The sequence below is a fragment of the Psittacula echo genome, assembly GCF_963264785.1.
Source record: "Psittacula echo genome assembly, chromosome: 6".
NCBI classification, from domain to species: Eukaryota; Metazoa; Chordata; class Aves; order Psittaciformes; family Psittacidae; genus Psittacula; species Psittacula echo.
The window spans coordinates 25,132,358-25,150,413 of NC_137743.1; the positions used below are offsets into that span (position 1 = coordinate 25,132,358).

The window sequence follows — 18,056 nt, forward strand, 5'->3', positions numbered from 1 at the left end:
TTAAGAATCTTTCATATAAAAGTAGGTTGCAATAAAGCCATCACAGATCAAATCTCTTTATACACACTTGCTGATAATTGCTGAAGAGGAACTGCATTTACCTTGGTCTAATGTACATGTTCTAATACTGTGTAGTACCTAGAAACTACTGGTAACTTTAATCTGCTAAAGGCTACCAGGGAGACTTTGATTCCTTGATCCCAGGGCAACAGGTAGACATGAAAATTTACATTTCTCCTGTTACTGCATAATTGAATATTGCCTCCTTCCTGTGGGCCACTTGTCTTGCTAACGCCACATTTTGCCATTTCCTACTAGCTCTGTACATTTAACCAGCAGGAGTGCTCCTGAACCCCAGCCACACAAATTCACTGAATGCTTGCAGGAACAGAGTAAAGCCCTAAACCAAAGCCAAGGAACAAACCTATGTAATGTTACTTTGATATACAGCAGCAATCTGTGTGTCAAGAAGTAACTGATAGTGATTATTAAACAAGCTTCATTGACACTACTATTCTTTCTGCTCTCCCTGAACACATCAGGTAAGTTTTCCCATCCAGTAAGATATTCCCTTTTTCCCATCACCATAAAACTCATCAGTGGCAGTACTTCTGAAGTTCTTTTGTTAGGTTTTACCATCTAACATTTGTATGGAAACAAGTGACAAAGCCAGAGACAAATTTTGCTCTGGGATCTACAACATTACCTGGATTTCCACTTGCGCAACAGAATTCATCTGCTGGCTCCTAAACCTGGTAAATGGAGCAACACTGCTTTGGGAGCCTGACCTTAGCTGCTGGAGGTTTAGAACCCAGAATACGCACCTTGAGTAGAGGCATGGCAGCCCGGCATCGTGCAGTTTTTATGTTCTTTAGGAAATGAGATTCATCCTGAAACGAAACAAGCATGAAAGTGAAGACAGTTCTGAGCCATAGTTCAACTGCAGGCTACAGGAGAAATTCCCAGTATTCTCTGCTATCTAATATTTCAAGCCTATTATCCCAGAGGATATTTCAAGCACTGGGACAGCCATATCAAATCCTAAGTGAAAAGACAGCATGGGGAATAGCAGGCTTTCCTACATTCAAAAACACAGTGGCAAGCAAACAGCACAGAAATCAAACCTTAAGGCTATGAATCTCAAATGACCAGATACAAGTGAGCAGAGGGGGCTGGAGAGGGAAGGAGAAACAGGAACATTATTTCTACCACCAATACTCATTTGCCCCTGTGTGTCCTTTAAATGCAGAAAATATAGGAGGCCTATACAGTGCCACTTCCCTAAATAAGGGGTTAATGAAAACGATGAGGGGGGAAAAAAAGAAATCTAATTAGGATCCAACTGTTCTGCTGATAGGGCTCACCAGGTGGATAACAACCTCCTACTTGAGATATCACCCCCAGACAGACTTCATTTCTACTGCTGTAGCAAGGCAGAACTTAGACACAAAAAGTAGTCGGTGACCTCCAAGGGTACATTCTCGTCTTTACACTTGTGGATGAGCACGTGACCATACATGAAAAGACAATACAACTGGTTAGCCTCTCAAGCACTGCCTTCTCCCTCCTGATTAACAAATAAGCTACATTAATGTTCCCAGACATCAAAAGAAGATTGGGAGAAAAAGCAGGGAAGCTCAGGACTCAGTAAGACTACTATCATCTGTAAAAATATATACAGGGTCCAAATTTGAACACATAAACACACAGAAAGAACATCCGTCATTTCACAGTTTTAGGCCAGTAGCCCTAGAGCCCAAGTCCCTTTACTCCAAGAACCAGCATATGAAAGTAACAATTCACATTTCCACCCTGACAGAATGGCTTGTCAGGGAGTGGGCAGGGGAAAAAATAAAAATGGAGGGGGGAGGGAATCAATTCCCCCATAAGTAGTTTGATCTCTAGAGAACTCCATCTATTCCCACATTCCCTTCTGATGCTGAGAAACAAAAGGATTATTACATTCTAATTGTCATGATCTTAGGGACAGGTGCATATGTATGCTGAAAACCAGACTGAGAACATCAAACACTCACAGTAAGCTACAGATACACTTTTGGTCTCTATTGATCCAAGCTGGATTTGAAACACTAGATGTTTTGAATTTCTAGTAACAGAAATCTAGAAAAATGCACTTCATCATGGCTCTGTAAAAGGTTAAATAATGGATTTAAAAGTAATTCATAAAAGAAATAATACAAGTGATCGCAGAAGGCTTAATGCAGATTGTCAGTGGAACACAAGCAAAGGGAGTTTTTTTATGCTTTATCCACATACTTGATGTTGACACGCTACCTGGTTTACCGGATAAATACTACCACCACCCTAAAGTCCAATCCCCTTAAAAGATATGACTCCAAGACTACTGTATTGAAGCACCACATTAAATACCATTCTCTCCAGCAGAGGACATGCCCAACCACAATGTAATCAGAGGGGCACCATAACAAGTAAAAGAGAAAACACAGCTTCAGGAATCATAAATGAATAACTCTACTAGTTATCTCAAAAGGTTTCAGGGAAACCTCCTACTTCTACTCATGAAGACAGCTATGATCACAGCCCCAATTATGACTCAGTTTCAGTCTTAAATAAGGCCTGCTTTACACTTCTCCACTGTACAACACAAAGGTCACCCCATTTGCAGCATACAATTAACTTCAAAATTTTAGTGTACCACTTACAATAATAACTACTTGGAAAGTGCTCTGAAGTTGCTTGTCCATCTTGCTGAGGAGGTCAAAGCTGACAATGTTGATCAAGCCTGCTGTTAGGTTGTCTTTGCCAGTCACTATGACATTGGTGCTACCTGGACTCAAGGACGGAAGCCACCTGTGAAATGCCTGGAGGAAAAGGAAAGCAATTAATTGTGTTTTGGTGCTTATGTTCTCTGTCAGGATCCCAAAGCACTTCACAAAGCATTCTTAGAAATGCTTAGAACATGGAGCCACCCCACCCACCACCATTAGACATCAACTTGGAGCACAGTAAGGATAAACAGTCTCTCCAAGGAAACAATCCTAGTAGTGAGAAGATAAAGAACAAAACTATAAGGCCAAATCTATCTTCCATAGCTAGGAAGGCTCAAACATGCTCTATTCTTCTCTCTTACTGAAAACCAAAATCTGATGTGTAATAGAAATTTGCGTAACCTCCTGACAATGTTACCTGTTTCGCTCAGAGCCAGAGATAGTGACAACTACTAACAGGGAAGTTCAGTATTCCCACTAAACAGCAAACTCAGGCTGTGAAGCACAAACTTTTAAGTGGTAAACATCTCTCACTATAGCAATGTTTACTCCACCGTGAGGATGAAGTACAACTCATCCAGATCGACAAAAAATCATCCACAACCTCTCCTTCTTAAAGCATCTATAAAAAATACTCCAAACAAACAAACAAAATGAAAAGGTCAAGTTGACAACACACCAGCTGCTCTATGATAGCAGCTGAAATACATGTGTCATTCAAATAAACCTTTTGAAGTGCTCCACACACCAGAGCAAGATATCCTCCCCCAAACTCATCTGTTAGCTACTGAGCACCCACCGTTTCCCTTGTTATTGTGTCCCAAATGACACCAACCTCTCTGCATCATTTGAGTTCTGCTGATGTTGCTCTGCAGAGAAAGGCTAGGGCTTCAGCAATCAGGATCTGCTTCCCTTTAGGAAAATGTATCCAAGTGGTGATGAGAAATGGCATCTCTGCCTCTAGGCCCTTCACTTGTGGAAGTCTCCCAAGTATCATTCTTCTCCTCTGTTCAGTAACCACATGCAGCAGCCAGAGGAGTTAAATGTGAGCTTCTCGCATTTCTCGGCATGTGAGAAACTGACAATTAACTATCCTTCACACTTATGGCAAGCACCACAACAAAAAATGGGCCAACAAGTGGACAAAGTTAGATCCCAACCAAAGACTATGTGACTAACACTAAGCCAGAACTTGAAGACAAACATGGCAGCAACAGGGAAGTATATGAAAGCTCCTAGCTGTACTGCCCTCTTCTTTTATGAAGGCACACGACTAGCTCACACCATAAAAGTGACCCTGTATTTATTACTTGATGTTGACCTCTGTCCACAAGAAGTGCTTTGAAATTGCTCTGAACATTAATTATTCAAGTTCCATTGCCAAACTCTAAATGTGCATGGCTGCAGTACTTCTCATCCAGAGTACCTGACATTGTCCTGCCGGCTTCCTACGGCAGTTTGAATGTAAAGGCACTCAGTGGCCTGAGCCCTCAGAAAGCCAAAATAAAATGCTAACAACTCTGAGATGAAGACAATTTCTGGCAATTCAGCTCCAGAGACACTAAAAAACCTTCTACTATTATAGTAAAACACAGGTGTACAACAATGGACAGAGTAGACAGTAATGAACACCACCTTCTTCCACTGTCTGTGACACATTTTAATTAGACTTGCACCTTTTACATTCACACAACGCAACACAACTCATTCTAAAGCAAACATCCTAACAAAACATCTCCAACAACAGCCTCCTGGGAGTAGGGGAAGGAAGCACTCACAGAAGGAAAAAAAAAAAAAAACACCCCACCTCATATTGTTTAAATCTCTTGAAGGACACCAGTTAGTTGGCAGGTGCCCAGTACTTCAGGAAACCAGGGACCAGATTGTTACCGGTAGGTATCCCACAGAAGCCTTGAATTTACATGTTGACCCAGAGGTCTACAAGCCTTTGAAATATCAGACATGATGAGCATCACTTCTTCGTTCAGAAAATAATTTTCTTTTCCTGTTGCCCAACATTTTGTTGCACTACTGGACATAAAAACAAACACTAAGATGCTCTAACAAACTGCTACAGCACAAAGCCAGCAAATTCCAATCAATACACTTCTCATCAATGCAACATTCCAGCGAAGGCTAAACTTCCACCCCCTGTTGCTCAAGCACAAAATTACTGACCTAAAACCTCTGGCTCACCTTTTTCTCCCATAGTGAACATCTCACTAGCCTATGGCAACTCAACAGTCTCAGTGTAAAAGTCATGACAATAATTTATTTCAAGATATATTTCTCAACTATGCAAGCTTTCATGGGCTTCTGATCAACATTAATAAAGGACTCAGAGGAGTCAGCAGCACACAGTGGACAAGCCAAAAGATATGACAGACACTTAATGATGATGAGAATGAAGCCTCTTCAACAAAGTGGAGAATCCCAGCATCTGGGCTTCTGTTCCAGCCAAGGGACTAGCAAATACTGCTATGAAGGACTTGAATACAACAGAGAATTGCTTGAATGCAATTACTGTTTTGGCACTGATGAGTAGAACACCTCATTAGAGCCAGCTGACTTTCAGGAGCAAAGTTAACAGAGGGTCAGGGAGATACTTTCTCTAGATGTCCCTCTTTCCAGCAGATCATCTGGATCACAAAACAAAAATCAGCCAATAAAATCAAATACGCGTATATCATACAGGCAGTGCCATGCAATTCCCCTCTCGCCCCCCACCTTAATACACATATTTTAAAAATTTTAACTTATACAGAGTGCAACACAGCACAACCATCACACATGCCCTCTAGCAGGCACCTGTGCATGCTCAAGCTCACGGTACCTCTGCCCACGTAAACCTCACAGAAGAAGGAGTCACCACCAGCAAGGGCCATTCCTTCTGGTAATACGCAGCAATGCAGATCGCCTGGAGAGTCTTGCCCAAGCCCATGTCATCCGCAATAAGTAAACGTCCGTTTCTTAAAATTGCAAAACTGGGGAAAAGAGAGAGGGGAATTAAGTAAGAGTCAAGAACTGGATTACTATGTGTCATGGCAGCCAAGATGAGAACAACTCACCACCAAGCTTATAATGTGGCTCACCTGGAGGTGATCTGGGTTCTTCAGTAAACCTGGAGCTCTTCCCTGAGTCTTAACACAAGTGAAGCAACTCTCACAAACCTCTCAAACTTGAAGGCTCCTCAACAGTGGTTCAACTCAATCTTTAGAGACTTTGATTTCATGAGTAGTCATCTCAAGACCTACAGTTATTTAAAGCACATTCTTTCCACAATATTACTCATATTCTGTCCCAGAGTTCATCCTGGCTGAGCTAAGAAAATATTAATACCAATGCCCTTTTAACACCAGTAAGTACAGGCTTTCATGGACTGCATCTTGAAGTCAACAACTAATGACCATATATGATGGAGACAGGGACATTTAAAAGTTTATCTCTACATACAATTAGCCACTTTAAATCTTTCAGGGCCTAGGTCCCATTTGCTGGCACTTTCCCATGTGCAGTTATTATTCAAAAAACAACAACAAGAAATGCACTTGGAAGAAAACAAAAAAAACGAACAAAAACCGATGACCTTAAAACATAAAATAATCATATGACAATTAGGCACACACTGAATCACAAGAGGGAGATCAGAAATGTATCATTTGAACAAATGACTCATGATGAAGAATTCTAGCTAGAAACGGAATAGATGTGTCACTCAAAATAAATCCACAACACCACCCCAACAAAACAAACCATACCACACGAAATAACCAAGAGCCCTGAGCAACAGGACGTAACAGCCCAAGACTCTGAGGTAATGCTGAACTCTCCACAGAAGAGAATGCAGTCCGGGTACCAATATAGAGTACGCAATTCTAGGCAAGGACTAGCTCTTAATAGCATGCAAAAAGGACATACTTCACACCTTCCCGTTGAAAGGGCATGAGACTCTTCACAATTTTGGAGTCCACTACTGAGAGGTCAGCATCAGGAACGTCTGTCTGTGATGTAGATCTCTGTATTTGAGCAGCAAAGGCTTGTATCACTGCCTCTGGCAGTGGCTCCACTTCTACTGACACAAGGCTCTGTAACACTTTCACTGCAAAGAACAGAGCATTTTATTATCAGAAAGGGGCAATATACGCACAACTTACATTATGGATGTTATGGAACACCCTCAGCCTCATTAACAATAATATTTCCTGTCCTGAAACAGCTCAAGAAAGTACTGCATCATGCACAGGTGTTGACCTGGCCTCTTCCCTAAAGTCTATTTCAGAGCCACATGATGAATCACATCTCCTCCCCTCATATTTAGACTTGGTTATAAAAAAAAAAATACTCTGAGTCTGATGCCATCATTCAGAGATGATTGCTGCTAATACAGCTGGAGCTAGATTATTCACACTGAGTGCAGCTTAGGGCACACTATACTCAGAAATAAAAGTATTGATTTGAACAAAAGAGCTCATGAAGCCTAGAAGGCAGGGGCATCTTTACCCTGACCTTGGGATTATGCATTAAACACCTACGAGGTCTCCACTCTGAGTGATCAGGAGTGACCTGAGACACAGTTACCTAAAGAATATCATACAACTTCAGCTTTGAAAATTGTCTTCTCAAATTCACACAGGTTTGGCTCTGTCTCCACTTTATTGTCCCTCTTTTACCACATTTGGAGAAGAAAACAGGAAGCACCTCAAGACTCAGAGAAACTGCTCCTGTATCACCATCAGCAGCACTTTGACAGCCATCCTTCAGGGACAGAGTACCAATAGCAACTCCCTGCTGAGCTATTATCCACTGCTGTTCTCTTGGATTGGAGTAGCTTGCAAGTCAGAACCAGCCCACAGGCAGTCACTTGAGTCCCTCACCACCACTGTTGTTTCAGCCATGAAGCCTCTCAGTTTTATTTACAGCATAAAGCCTTCCCAATCAAACTAAAGAGATCTCCAGCCTCCATTATGCAAAGACCTTGGGGCCTTCATCTTTTCAACCCATGCATCACAACAAGCAGAGCATTAGAGCAACTCTCCTTCTAGACAACCTTATTTCAGTTCCCTCCAGTTACCTATACCTCATCCCAGAAAGATAAAAGTATTTCTTTTTAAGCCAACAACAACTTTTTATGAAAACAAATACCAGTTTAAAACATGCAGTGATTTGGGATGAGGAAAACATGTTTAGCAATCAATCTTTGACCACTGACTGAGAAATAAGAGACACCTCTACACTAGGAACCCAAATACATGTGCACAGATCCTTTACTGCAGGAAGCAACTCTTTTTTTTTTTTTTTTTAGTGGTTGGTTTGTGTATGAAATCAAAAAGACATAAAACAACTCTTTGCAAAAATAACTGAAACAAGAACTCACTATACCAGCAGTAAATGCACCTCCAGAATCCAGTTAAGTATTTTTATTTCAGCTATCTCCAAGTGGAAAGCAGCAGGATGGACCCCTGCCATATGAAAAGGGAAAGCAATTCCAAGAATACCCATATGAAAAGATTTCCATTTGTGGTTGGGCAACAACCAAACTTTTTAAACTCTCCAGTTTAATTTATACTTCCTCAATAGCAGGAATTCTCTCCACCCGAAGTGCAGCACAAGCTTGTTATTACACTCACAGACTGAGCTATGTAGCATAATTGCTACAATTTGCTCACTGATAATTCTGTTGCTATTGTTCTGTACATGAGCTGGGAGAGTGATTAAGATGTATCTGCCACCAGCATGATTCATCCCACAGACATTTTTTTTACTGAAGTGACCTTTACATAAAGATGACTGAGCAACTAGGCAGAGACATTAACCTCCGCAAACAGTTACCAGCCAACAGATCTCTCTGCTGGAAATGGCAACCAGCCTTTAAAAAATTCTTTTATTTTGATGTAGGTAAACAAACAGGCACAAAGCAAATGCTGTTCCTCAAAAAGGCATGTGCCAGAAGCCTCAAATGCCCTCACAAATTACACCCTGCAAGAAGATTTATGATTTCTTTTCTTTCCTCAAATCTGTAGGATTCTGAATACTTCACATGATGTATACAACTGCCAGCCAGCATGGCTGAGAGAGTGACAGACTGGGAGATGATGGTTTTGTTCATACTGCCTACCACATGCTACAGGATCAGGCCCTATGGACATACAAAAGGCCCTTATAGCAAATTGTGAGAGATCAGCAGCTCTCACGAAATCAGGGTCTGTCAGCATCCCAATCCTGGAGTTCCGCAATAGCCTCCACCAAAACACACTCACGTGTTTTCAAGATCTGGAACTCCTACAAGGCCCTGCATTACATGCATCATAGGAGCATGCAGATATTCAATTATTAAATGCACTTCAGTATCCTGTGAATGCAGGAGCTCATGCTAGAGGAAAACTCTGAGCAACAGCATTTCAGCTCTGTAACACACTGTCATACTTAGAAAGTGTGATGTGTGGAGCACCTTATTACCTGCCTGAAGCTTACCCCAATCAAATTCCACAGCCACATAGCTTCACACGAGTACGAAGGCAAACACAGCAGGTCAACTGGGTTGATATATAATAATGATAATACTTAGGACTTGCATAATGCTATTCATCTCAAAACACTCTGTAAACATAACTAAACTTAAACTAAGAAACAGATGTGCCAGGAGCATGCTGCTGAGACTGGATTATTTCTCAAAGTGGCATCCATTTAAAAAAAAAAACAACAAAAACAAACAAAAAAACCAACCAAACAAAAAACCAACAAAACACAACAAACCACAGCTCTTCATTTTAGATCAGTGAGTCAGTTTCACCAGCATTACACAGATGGACAAAGGCAGGAGTCTAATGGTCAACTTCAATCAAGAAATGAAAGTTGTAGCAACACTATGTGCTTAGATCCACACACAGGGGAAAATACAATGCTCTTTTAAAAAGATTTTTTTGCTTCCTTTTAAGCGTCCATCAACCAGCTTCAAATAAATTTGGATTTCTATGAAATATGAAATTCTGCTTCAAGATGAAGGCCTTTGTTCAAGCAGATCTGCACACTTCTGCAAGAGAAACAAGCAGCTCTTATTTGCCTCAGAATCAACTCAGCTATGGAAGCAACCTGAATTCTAACCTGCCTTGTACATCAATTAAAAACGTAACAGTTGTGTGCTGCCTGCAAAGCCATTACTACCAGCTGTAACATAGGAGGCTGAACAAAATCAGCCAGGCAGCAACTAGACCTATAACTGTGGATGAGCTGGTTGTTACAGAAATCATTTGACTTGAAAATCTAGCACTCTGACCTGAAACACAAAATGTGCTGTGAAATGAAACAGCACAATACTGTGCAAACTGCTTAAAGAACCGGAAGTAAGACAGCCTGATATGTGTTTGTTTTCTAAGCAAGGGGTGCCTGTGCCAGTTTATGAATTGATATACACATAAAAGGGAGTAATGTGGGCAGGACAGTGCAGCTAAAAAGAGTAAGACAGAACTTCTGTAAGGACAGGAAGGCTTGGCAGCCACCACACTGACCTCTTCAAATTTGGCAAATGGTAACAGAGGAATCCATTTTCCTGCACCTCCTTAGTTCAAGTAGAGCTGCTGTGTTAGTAATAAAAATAGCTTTGTGATAGTAAATACATCCATGAGCTCTAAAAAACAGCACAGGAATTCAGTGCAGAATCTGACAAAACAGCCATCTTCCCAATGCTTCCCTAAAGGACTGCCATGAATAACACACATTTATAAAATTTTGAGTCTGGACAAACAGTATAAATGTCTGACAAAACAGTAAGACACCTGCTTCACAGTTCGTTAGCAAATTATCTCCCCACAGTGAAAAGGCTTAGCCTGAGAAATGAAGTTAGAATTCATTTGCCTCCCCAGAAAATAGCCCTAGCCAGGAAAATGCAGCTACTCACTTAGTCTGGGATAGTCCTCCAGCAGGAAATTCCACTTTTTGGTGTTGATATCTGCAATAGTTACAAACACTGTCATAAGTGTCTTTTAAAAGACTGAATTCTCTGTCCCTAAGAACATGGCTATCCATCTATATCCTCTGCATTTCAGAACTGCTTTAAAAGAATTTTTACTTATCCAGCAATCAATTCTCCTCTGCTTCTTTTGAAGCAGTCTGAAGTACAATTAAAAGTATGAGCACACATCTAGAAGTGGTGGTATCACCAGAGCAAGCCAAGGTCAGCTCCCCTAATGAACCTTTGCAAAAACCCCCATGCCCAAGGATTCTGGCAACCACTTTCTCTTCACTGCAAGAAAGGATGAAGAATGTGTGTGAAGGTTCTTATTTGTCAACCAACAAACTTTAGCAGCTTCCGTCAGTAACACCATTGCTTTCAATTTTACCTCTGTACCTTACAAAAGATGTGCTCCAGATGGTACAGAGGAAATTCATCAACTCATCAATACCCAAAATGTAACTTGAAGACTTGTCTGGCAGGTTTATCCCTGGGTAGCACCTGCCTACAACTTCCACAGAAGGCAGAGTGAATTCAGTCAGCTAAAGACACAATGAGCCAGCTGGCTCATGAGCCACCTGCCCAAACAAGAGCCCCAGGATCTGTTCCCCATGTTGTCACTGACATGCTATGACACTGCACATGTCACCTCATTACTCTGTGCCTCAATTCCCACATTACAAGTGGAAAAAACTGTCATTTATCATTGAAATCTGAATGCCAACAGAGAAGCACTCTACAGTTCCACTTGCCCCAAAACCTAAGTAAACCAGTAAAGCTGCTGGTAAACTGGATCTGCTCAGGCAGTTGCAGTCATTATACATCACAGAAAAAAAGAAATATAGGAATGTCTAACTGCATTTGATGATACAGACAAGAACTTATGCATGGTCATCATACTGCTGGCAAATTATCCAACTTCAACAGTAAATATAGTTGTGCTGAGTCCTGAAGTATCACCTTGGCCCAGAAGAGTACATGTTCTGCCATGGAGTGCAGAACACAGATATAGCACTATGCCGTAACTACGGGAGTTCAAAATCTTCACCAAAGCACAGCCTCCCTGAAGTGTTCACAGCATTCCAAAAGTAGCCCAAACAATGTAACTAGAATAAAACAGAAACAACAGAGACTCACCATAATTTCTGGAACCCATCTGCTTGAACACTCCAATTACTTCTGCAGAATACCCAATATCAACCTCAAACCGCAAGCGAGAGATCAGCACACACTTCCCTTTGACACAGGCTGAGGGTTTCTTCCAGTTCTTACACATCTTCAAGAGGGATTTCACATCAATCCTATTGCCAGCAAAACAAGAGCTTGATACCAAGCCAACTGCATTTTCTCCTTTCAGTGGTGCCAGAATTACTGACGAAAGTTGATTTGCTGCTTCCACTAGGGAGAAAAACATGAGATACAGACAAAAGAATTAATAGGGAAGAACACTGATGAACTAAAGATGCACAGGATGGTTTGGGAAGATAAAGGACAGGAGGATGACAAACAAATCATGCATCTTCAAGTTTAAAAGGCATGATGATTCCCCGCTTTCACTCACAGGGATAAGGACTAGAGAGAGTGATGGCCTGGAGGAGCAGGTTGATGTGATTTTCCACAGAGAATACAGCAGGGGCAGAAGGCATACGTGACAGTAGGTGAACAAGGGCCTGTCCAGCACTGTTACTACATTAGCCTTCCTACTGGCAATTCCAAAATGTGGCTTATTAGGGCAGGGGAAGCAAACTGCAGATTTACATGAGCAGTAAATTACACACAGCCACACAGCATTTTCACTTACGAAGTCGCAGGGATAGGGGCATGGTGATCAATAGTATGTGCCTTAAAAGATGGAAGGTTACTTCTGCAAACAGCAAAGGAGAAGGATCTAAAAATATCTGCCTCCTGCCTCATGTTAGTGTCTGATATGCAACCTCATCTAGGAGGACTGCTGTATGTTCACAATCCTTTAGGAAGGATATCAGGAAGGAATCTAGTCCAAACCCCTAAAACTCCTTCGTTACAATTTAAGTCCATAACCCTTTATTCTACTGTGCCTTAGAGTTTGACTTTTACTTTCCCCCAACCATTTGCCCTCCAATCTTACTGCTGACTAGCAACCACCTCTGTCATGATGCCAGGGCATGTGGAGAGAGGGGACACAGCATTTTACACCTGTTAGCCTGAAACCACAGCTATCCACACTAGTAAACATTCCACTTCTCCCTGTGTTCCTCTGCCAATCTACACACATACGTTGTTTTTATTATTACAGCCAAACTGTGATGGTTAAGAATAACTTTTTTCTTGTATTTTTACAGCATCATAATTCATCCCCAAGACTCCAACTCATAGGTATCACAGTAAAACAAAGATTCATGAACATCTCTACTCCATTAGACTCAAAAGCAATGGACCCCTAAGCACATGTATTTGTAGAGAGAAGCAATCTTCCCTATCAGGCAGTATTTTAGCACAAATTCAGTCCTCTCAGCATTAAGCTGCACATCATGATCCACTCGGCTTGTTCTTAAATAGTCCAGCTTACTGATACGCAACACAAACATGCAAAATCTAAGTTCAGTGGTTAAGATTTGAAAAGGGAAAAAAAGGAAGAAATAAACTCAGACACTTTCTTCCTAATCAGAAATAAATAAAAAAAACATTTGGACTTAATTCAACTTTATTTTAAAATAATAACTGACTTCCAGAATAAACTCAAGCATTTGAAATTTATACTCCAAAGAAAAAATTTAAAAAATTAAAGTGAAACTAACTCTTAAAGTAGAGGACTAGGAAGCCATCAATTTATACTTTCTACTCCCACTGCATCAAGCAAAAGATTTTAGATGTGATGTAGCATTACATAGTTAGATCTCACCTCTACAACAAATACTGAAATTGTAAAAAAAACCCAAAAACCAAAAAAACAAACCCAAACTTTTTTTTACTCTTTTATTTCAACATCATTTTCTAAGTTTGACTACATGTTTAATTATTTATAGTACAAAGAAATAAATGTAGTACAGGGTAACACTATTCAGAAGAACAAAATTAACTGTAGGAACCTTTAAAATAATTGTTTTTACACTTACAAGTCTTCAAACCAAGGCCCTTTTAAGTCAGTTCCCTTTTTTCAGGGTACTTTTCTCCTGATACCATTGCCCAGTGATGATCACATACTGTCTTCACTTGTCAATGTGAACTTTCCAGAAAGAACTCATATTTGATAGCCTTAAGGAAAACCTCTGATCTCCAAAACCCATCCTCTTCTCTTGTAAGCTACTTGGTGCAGAGACTCTGCTCTCATCTGTACATGATAAACTTCAAGCAAACCAGCAGCACTTAAATTATAAATGTGTGGCAACCCACATGGGAAGCTAAAATACCAGCACTCAACTGTGGGTTTTTCAAAGTGCTCAACTCAGGCCTAATTCTGTTCCCACTGAAATCAATAGTGATTTATCACTCACTTCAATACAATATGCTTTTGAAAAGCTTACCTGTAGTGTTTGCCTCTATCATCTCTCAATCTTTCCAGAATAAAATGACAGGAAAGAAAGAAAAGACCATACTTGGTATGCCAAAAAAAGGCAAATCCATTTTCAGGCTCACTCAAAGCCCTAAGGTATTACTCTTTTTCCTTTTCTGACACCCAAATTAACAGGAAAACACGTCTGTTGTGTGGTTTGTTTTGGGTTTTTTCTCAAAAAAAAAAGAAAAAAAAGCTGTTTAGGAAGAAAATACATGAATAGACCTAGAAATTAAGCATCAGCAAGTAGAACACAGCTCTCTAATAGAGATTCATATGAAGTACGTGCACAATAGATGTTTTTCCTATGATCAGGCTTGTTGGACACTGGAAAATTCAGCAACATCAGAAAAAGTTAAATGTATGCTTGGTATTTATATTATGTGAAAAATTAAGTTATTTCTGATGAACTACAAAGTGTCAGAAAAATGTTATGAGCCAGATGCCTAAGAGATAGGCATTATGTTTGAGTAGCATTGGTTTTGTTACTCCAGACAATAACAAAACTAAATAATAATTATGGAAGACAGTGGAAGGGGGTCAAAATTTGGATTCTTTTTTATCATGTACTTACTGAAACTGCTGTAATCTTTCAGGCTGAAATTCCATTTTTTCGTATCAGGATCTAAAATAGGGCAGAATACAAATCATGTTGAGTAGGAAAAACATGGTGGTGTGAAACACTCATGCAAGGTAAGAGAGAACTCAAGCTTCTCATGCAAGCTTTTTTATACACATCTGAAAAACAGTATGCTCAAGTTTACAGCTACATGACACCAAAAAAAGCCGTAGTGAATATCAATACTAAACCAAGAAGAACCAGCAGCCATTCACAGGGAGCAGCAACACATGGGAGAAACAAAAGTGGAATATAACAAATAAATGCAGTGAGGAAAGACCAGAAGCAAGCCAAAAGGTGGAGACTCCACTGCTCCCAGTAACCCAGTTAATAGAATCACCTCATCAACTCTGAACTACAGCTGTAGTGACCCATTTTCTCATACCAATTTATGATCACTTCTTTCGCTCCCAAAGGCTCCAAGCAGCTGCTGTCACTACACTTCTTAGAGCACTGTCCATAAAGCAGGGCTTCTAACTTTTTGGCTAAATCCAAGCCCAAGCTATTTACACCCAGAATTTCTTTCCAATTTCAGCTGTCTTTGCTTTTCCAATCCCCATTTAATACACATATTTAACCCAGCAATAGCTACACTTCTAAGAGCATATAGCAACTACAGTTCCAGCAGATGCTGAAACTTCAATCCCATGTAAACAGAGATCATAGTTCAGGTTGGAAAGAACCTTAAGATCATCTAGTTCCAATCCCCCTGCCATGGGCAGGGACACCAGATAACAGCAACCAACCAACTCTTACCATAGCTTTTGCTTGGTATCTTCTTAAACACTGCAATAAGTTCAGCATTATACCCTATTTCAACCTGAAATCGGTCTTCCCCATATTTCACGCATTTTCCTCTTGTAACACTATTTCCTTTCTTGCAAGAGGCAGCTTCAGAGGTAGAGCCTGCACTGATGCAGCTGGTCAGCTTCTGCATCCTACCTCCTCCCCCTTCTCTTTCCTTTGGTCTCCTTGTGTTTATCAGCATTTCTGTATCACTGCGGTTGGCACTGCTTGGTGGCGTAACATATTTTATGGCAGATTTTTTCTGACTCTGTAAATCTTTACTATCATCAGGGTGCCCGTTACCAATTAATCTGGGATGAGATGATTCTGTAGGGGTTTTGAAAGCTGGGTAGCATTTGGGCTGCTGGAATGTACCAAGATTAATTAAAGCTTGTTGTCCATGTTCCTGACCATCAGCATCCACATAATGTTTATGGGAATAACTCAGAGGATTTGGGATCATTGTAGGCTTAATGCCACTTGCTTGTTCCGAGTTCTCTGAACAATTCTTTTGTTGCTCTCCATGTGAATCAGCCATCTGTTGGTTTGCAGTGTAATGATTATAATCTTTCTGAAGACAGCTCTTCTGCTCCACGGGACTGTTTGGATTCTGATTGTGCTGGCTAATGAATCTGACATGATTGTTCTCTTCCTTCAAGCTTCCCTGATGGCCTGGACTCTGTTCTTTCACCTGAGGTCCAGTGACTCCCACATGCCCACCTCTGTGGGCTGCCAACCTCTCTGCTCTCCTAGCCAAAGCCAACTGGCGGTTCTCTTCAATTCTTCTCTTTTGTTCCTCTGTAAGGCCTGATGACATCTTCAACAATTCAAACAATAAATCGGAATCAAAACTGCATCAGGAATTAATCACAGTCACATGTGTCTGTAAAAGACAGTAAAAAGAGACAGGAAGTTTCAACTGTGCTCCCCACAAAAATGCTTACTGTATTGATAACTAAGTATTATTAGCGATTATTACTGTAACTGATCCTACACAAAACCCCAGTAGTACAGCAAAGCTGTCAGACCAATGCTGAGCCATTATCAGCAAGCAGATGCTGACAGCCACTGCTGGGGTGTTGCATGTCAGTTCCACATAAATAAAACATATAGAAAAAGGAGAAAATCCCTATTCTGCTACAGTTCTGAGCATGCTTCTCTGCAAATCCCAGCAGAACTGGTAAAATAGCTAAGGCACAGGGACACCTTGCAAAGAGATGAAAGCAAAGCAATACATTTCTGCACAGCCTTGTGTGGAAGTGCTTCATATTTCTGGTACCTAACAGCAAAGATGGGGAAAAACCCTATCTTTCCTGATCACCTTCCAGTCTGTGGGCATCTCACAATGTGTAGCAGATACCTACTGAACACCAAAGTGCAGAATCAGCTGCTGCCTTCAGAAAGGGCCACTTAAAAGACCAAAGTCTGATAATAGCGAGGACCTGGCTCTCACCACCTCTCCCGTGAGCTGGCCTCACTCCATCTACTCCCTGCTCCATGCCCCAAGGGGTTGCCCACCTTGCAGCACTGAAACCTATTTTCCTCATCACCCTATAAGAAGTGAGGCTCACCCCTTGCCCCGCTCGTTTCCCAGGCACCCAGCTCCCCTGTCCAAAACTGCACTGAGGTCGCGGCCCCCACCCTGCAGGCTGGGGCCCCCACCATCCTCAAGCACTGCCGCTACCACACCACACTGAGGCCAGGGGCCACGCCCGCTCCCTCCTGTCCCCCGGGAGCTCCACTACAGCCCGCGGTGGGCCCAGCCCCGGCCGGGCCGCTTCCCCCCATCAAAAGCCCGCGCACCCACCGGCTGGCAGAGGCCAGGATCGCAGCCACAGCGCTCGCAGCCGCACAGACTACAACTCCCAGCAGAGCCCACATTCCCGCCCGGCGGCGAGAAGCAGCCGCAAAGTGTGGCATATCGGGAACTAAGAAGCGCGCGTGGGGCGCTGGGCCCACTGGGAAATGTAGTCTTCCCCTCCCGGCGCCATCTTAGGGGCGCTGGAGCCCTTTCCGCCATACTCTTGTCGAGGTTGGACTCAAGCACACACGCTGTATGCAGGGACCCTGTTGTCGACCACGGGCTGAGGCTCTGCCCCAGACAGCACCCTGTGCTGCACGGCTAGGGCAGTGCTCCCTCATCGACTGCTTTTGGTGTGGGGGGTGTGGTACGCCAATGTGCGTGGCTTTTAGATGGGTGACTGTGAATGGGGAATAAAAAATGGTGGTAATGTATGAGAAAGGATGAAAACACTGTTGTGAGCAGTGAGGAGGGAATCCACCCCAGAGTGTTAAGAGCAGTGGCTGACATTTGTGCAAGGCTGCTGTCTGTAATGTTTGAGTAGTGGTGGAGATGAAGGGGTGACCTTCATGACCAGAAGAGGGCAAGTATCAGAGCTATCTACAAGGAGGGCCCAAAAA

The 18,056-nt window shown here is 41.8% G+C and overlaps 1 protein-coding gene across 3 annotated transcripts in view; it reads right to left on the bottom strand.

The window, feature by feature from the left end:
- Window positions 1–17,514, bottom strand: part of SMARCAL1 (SNF2 related chromatin remodeling annealing helicase 1) — a 38,847-nt gene extending 21,333 nt beyond the window's left edge. For all 3 annotated transcript variants that reach the window (XM_080620566.1, XM_080620565.1, XM_080620567.1), the window contains exons 1-9: window positions 17,443–17,514; window positions 15,606–16,518; window positions 14,805–14,855; window positions 11,836–12,096; window positions 10,645–10,695; window positions 6,669–6,849; window positions 5,584–5,734; window positions 2,685–2,843; window positions 825–890 (exon numbers count right to left, since the gene is read on the bottom strand). In XM_080620566.1, coding sequence (XP_080476692.1) covers window positions 825–890; window positions 2,685–2,843; window positions 5,584–5,734; window positions 6,669–6,849; window positions 10,645–10,695; window positions 11,836–12,096; window positions 14,805–14,855; window positions 15,606–16,452 — 1,767 coding nt within the window. In that variant the 5' untranslated portion in view covers window positions 16,453–16,518; window positions 17,443–17,514. The remainder of the gene's footprint in view (window positions 1–824; window positions 891–2,684; window positions 2,844–5,583; window positions 5,735–6,668; window positions 6,850–10,644; window positions 10,696–11,835; window positions 12,097–14,804; window positions 14,856–15,605; window positions 16,519–17,442) is intronic.
- Window positions 17,515–18,056: the final 542 nt, after the last annotated feature.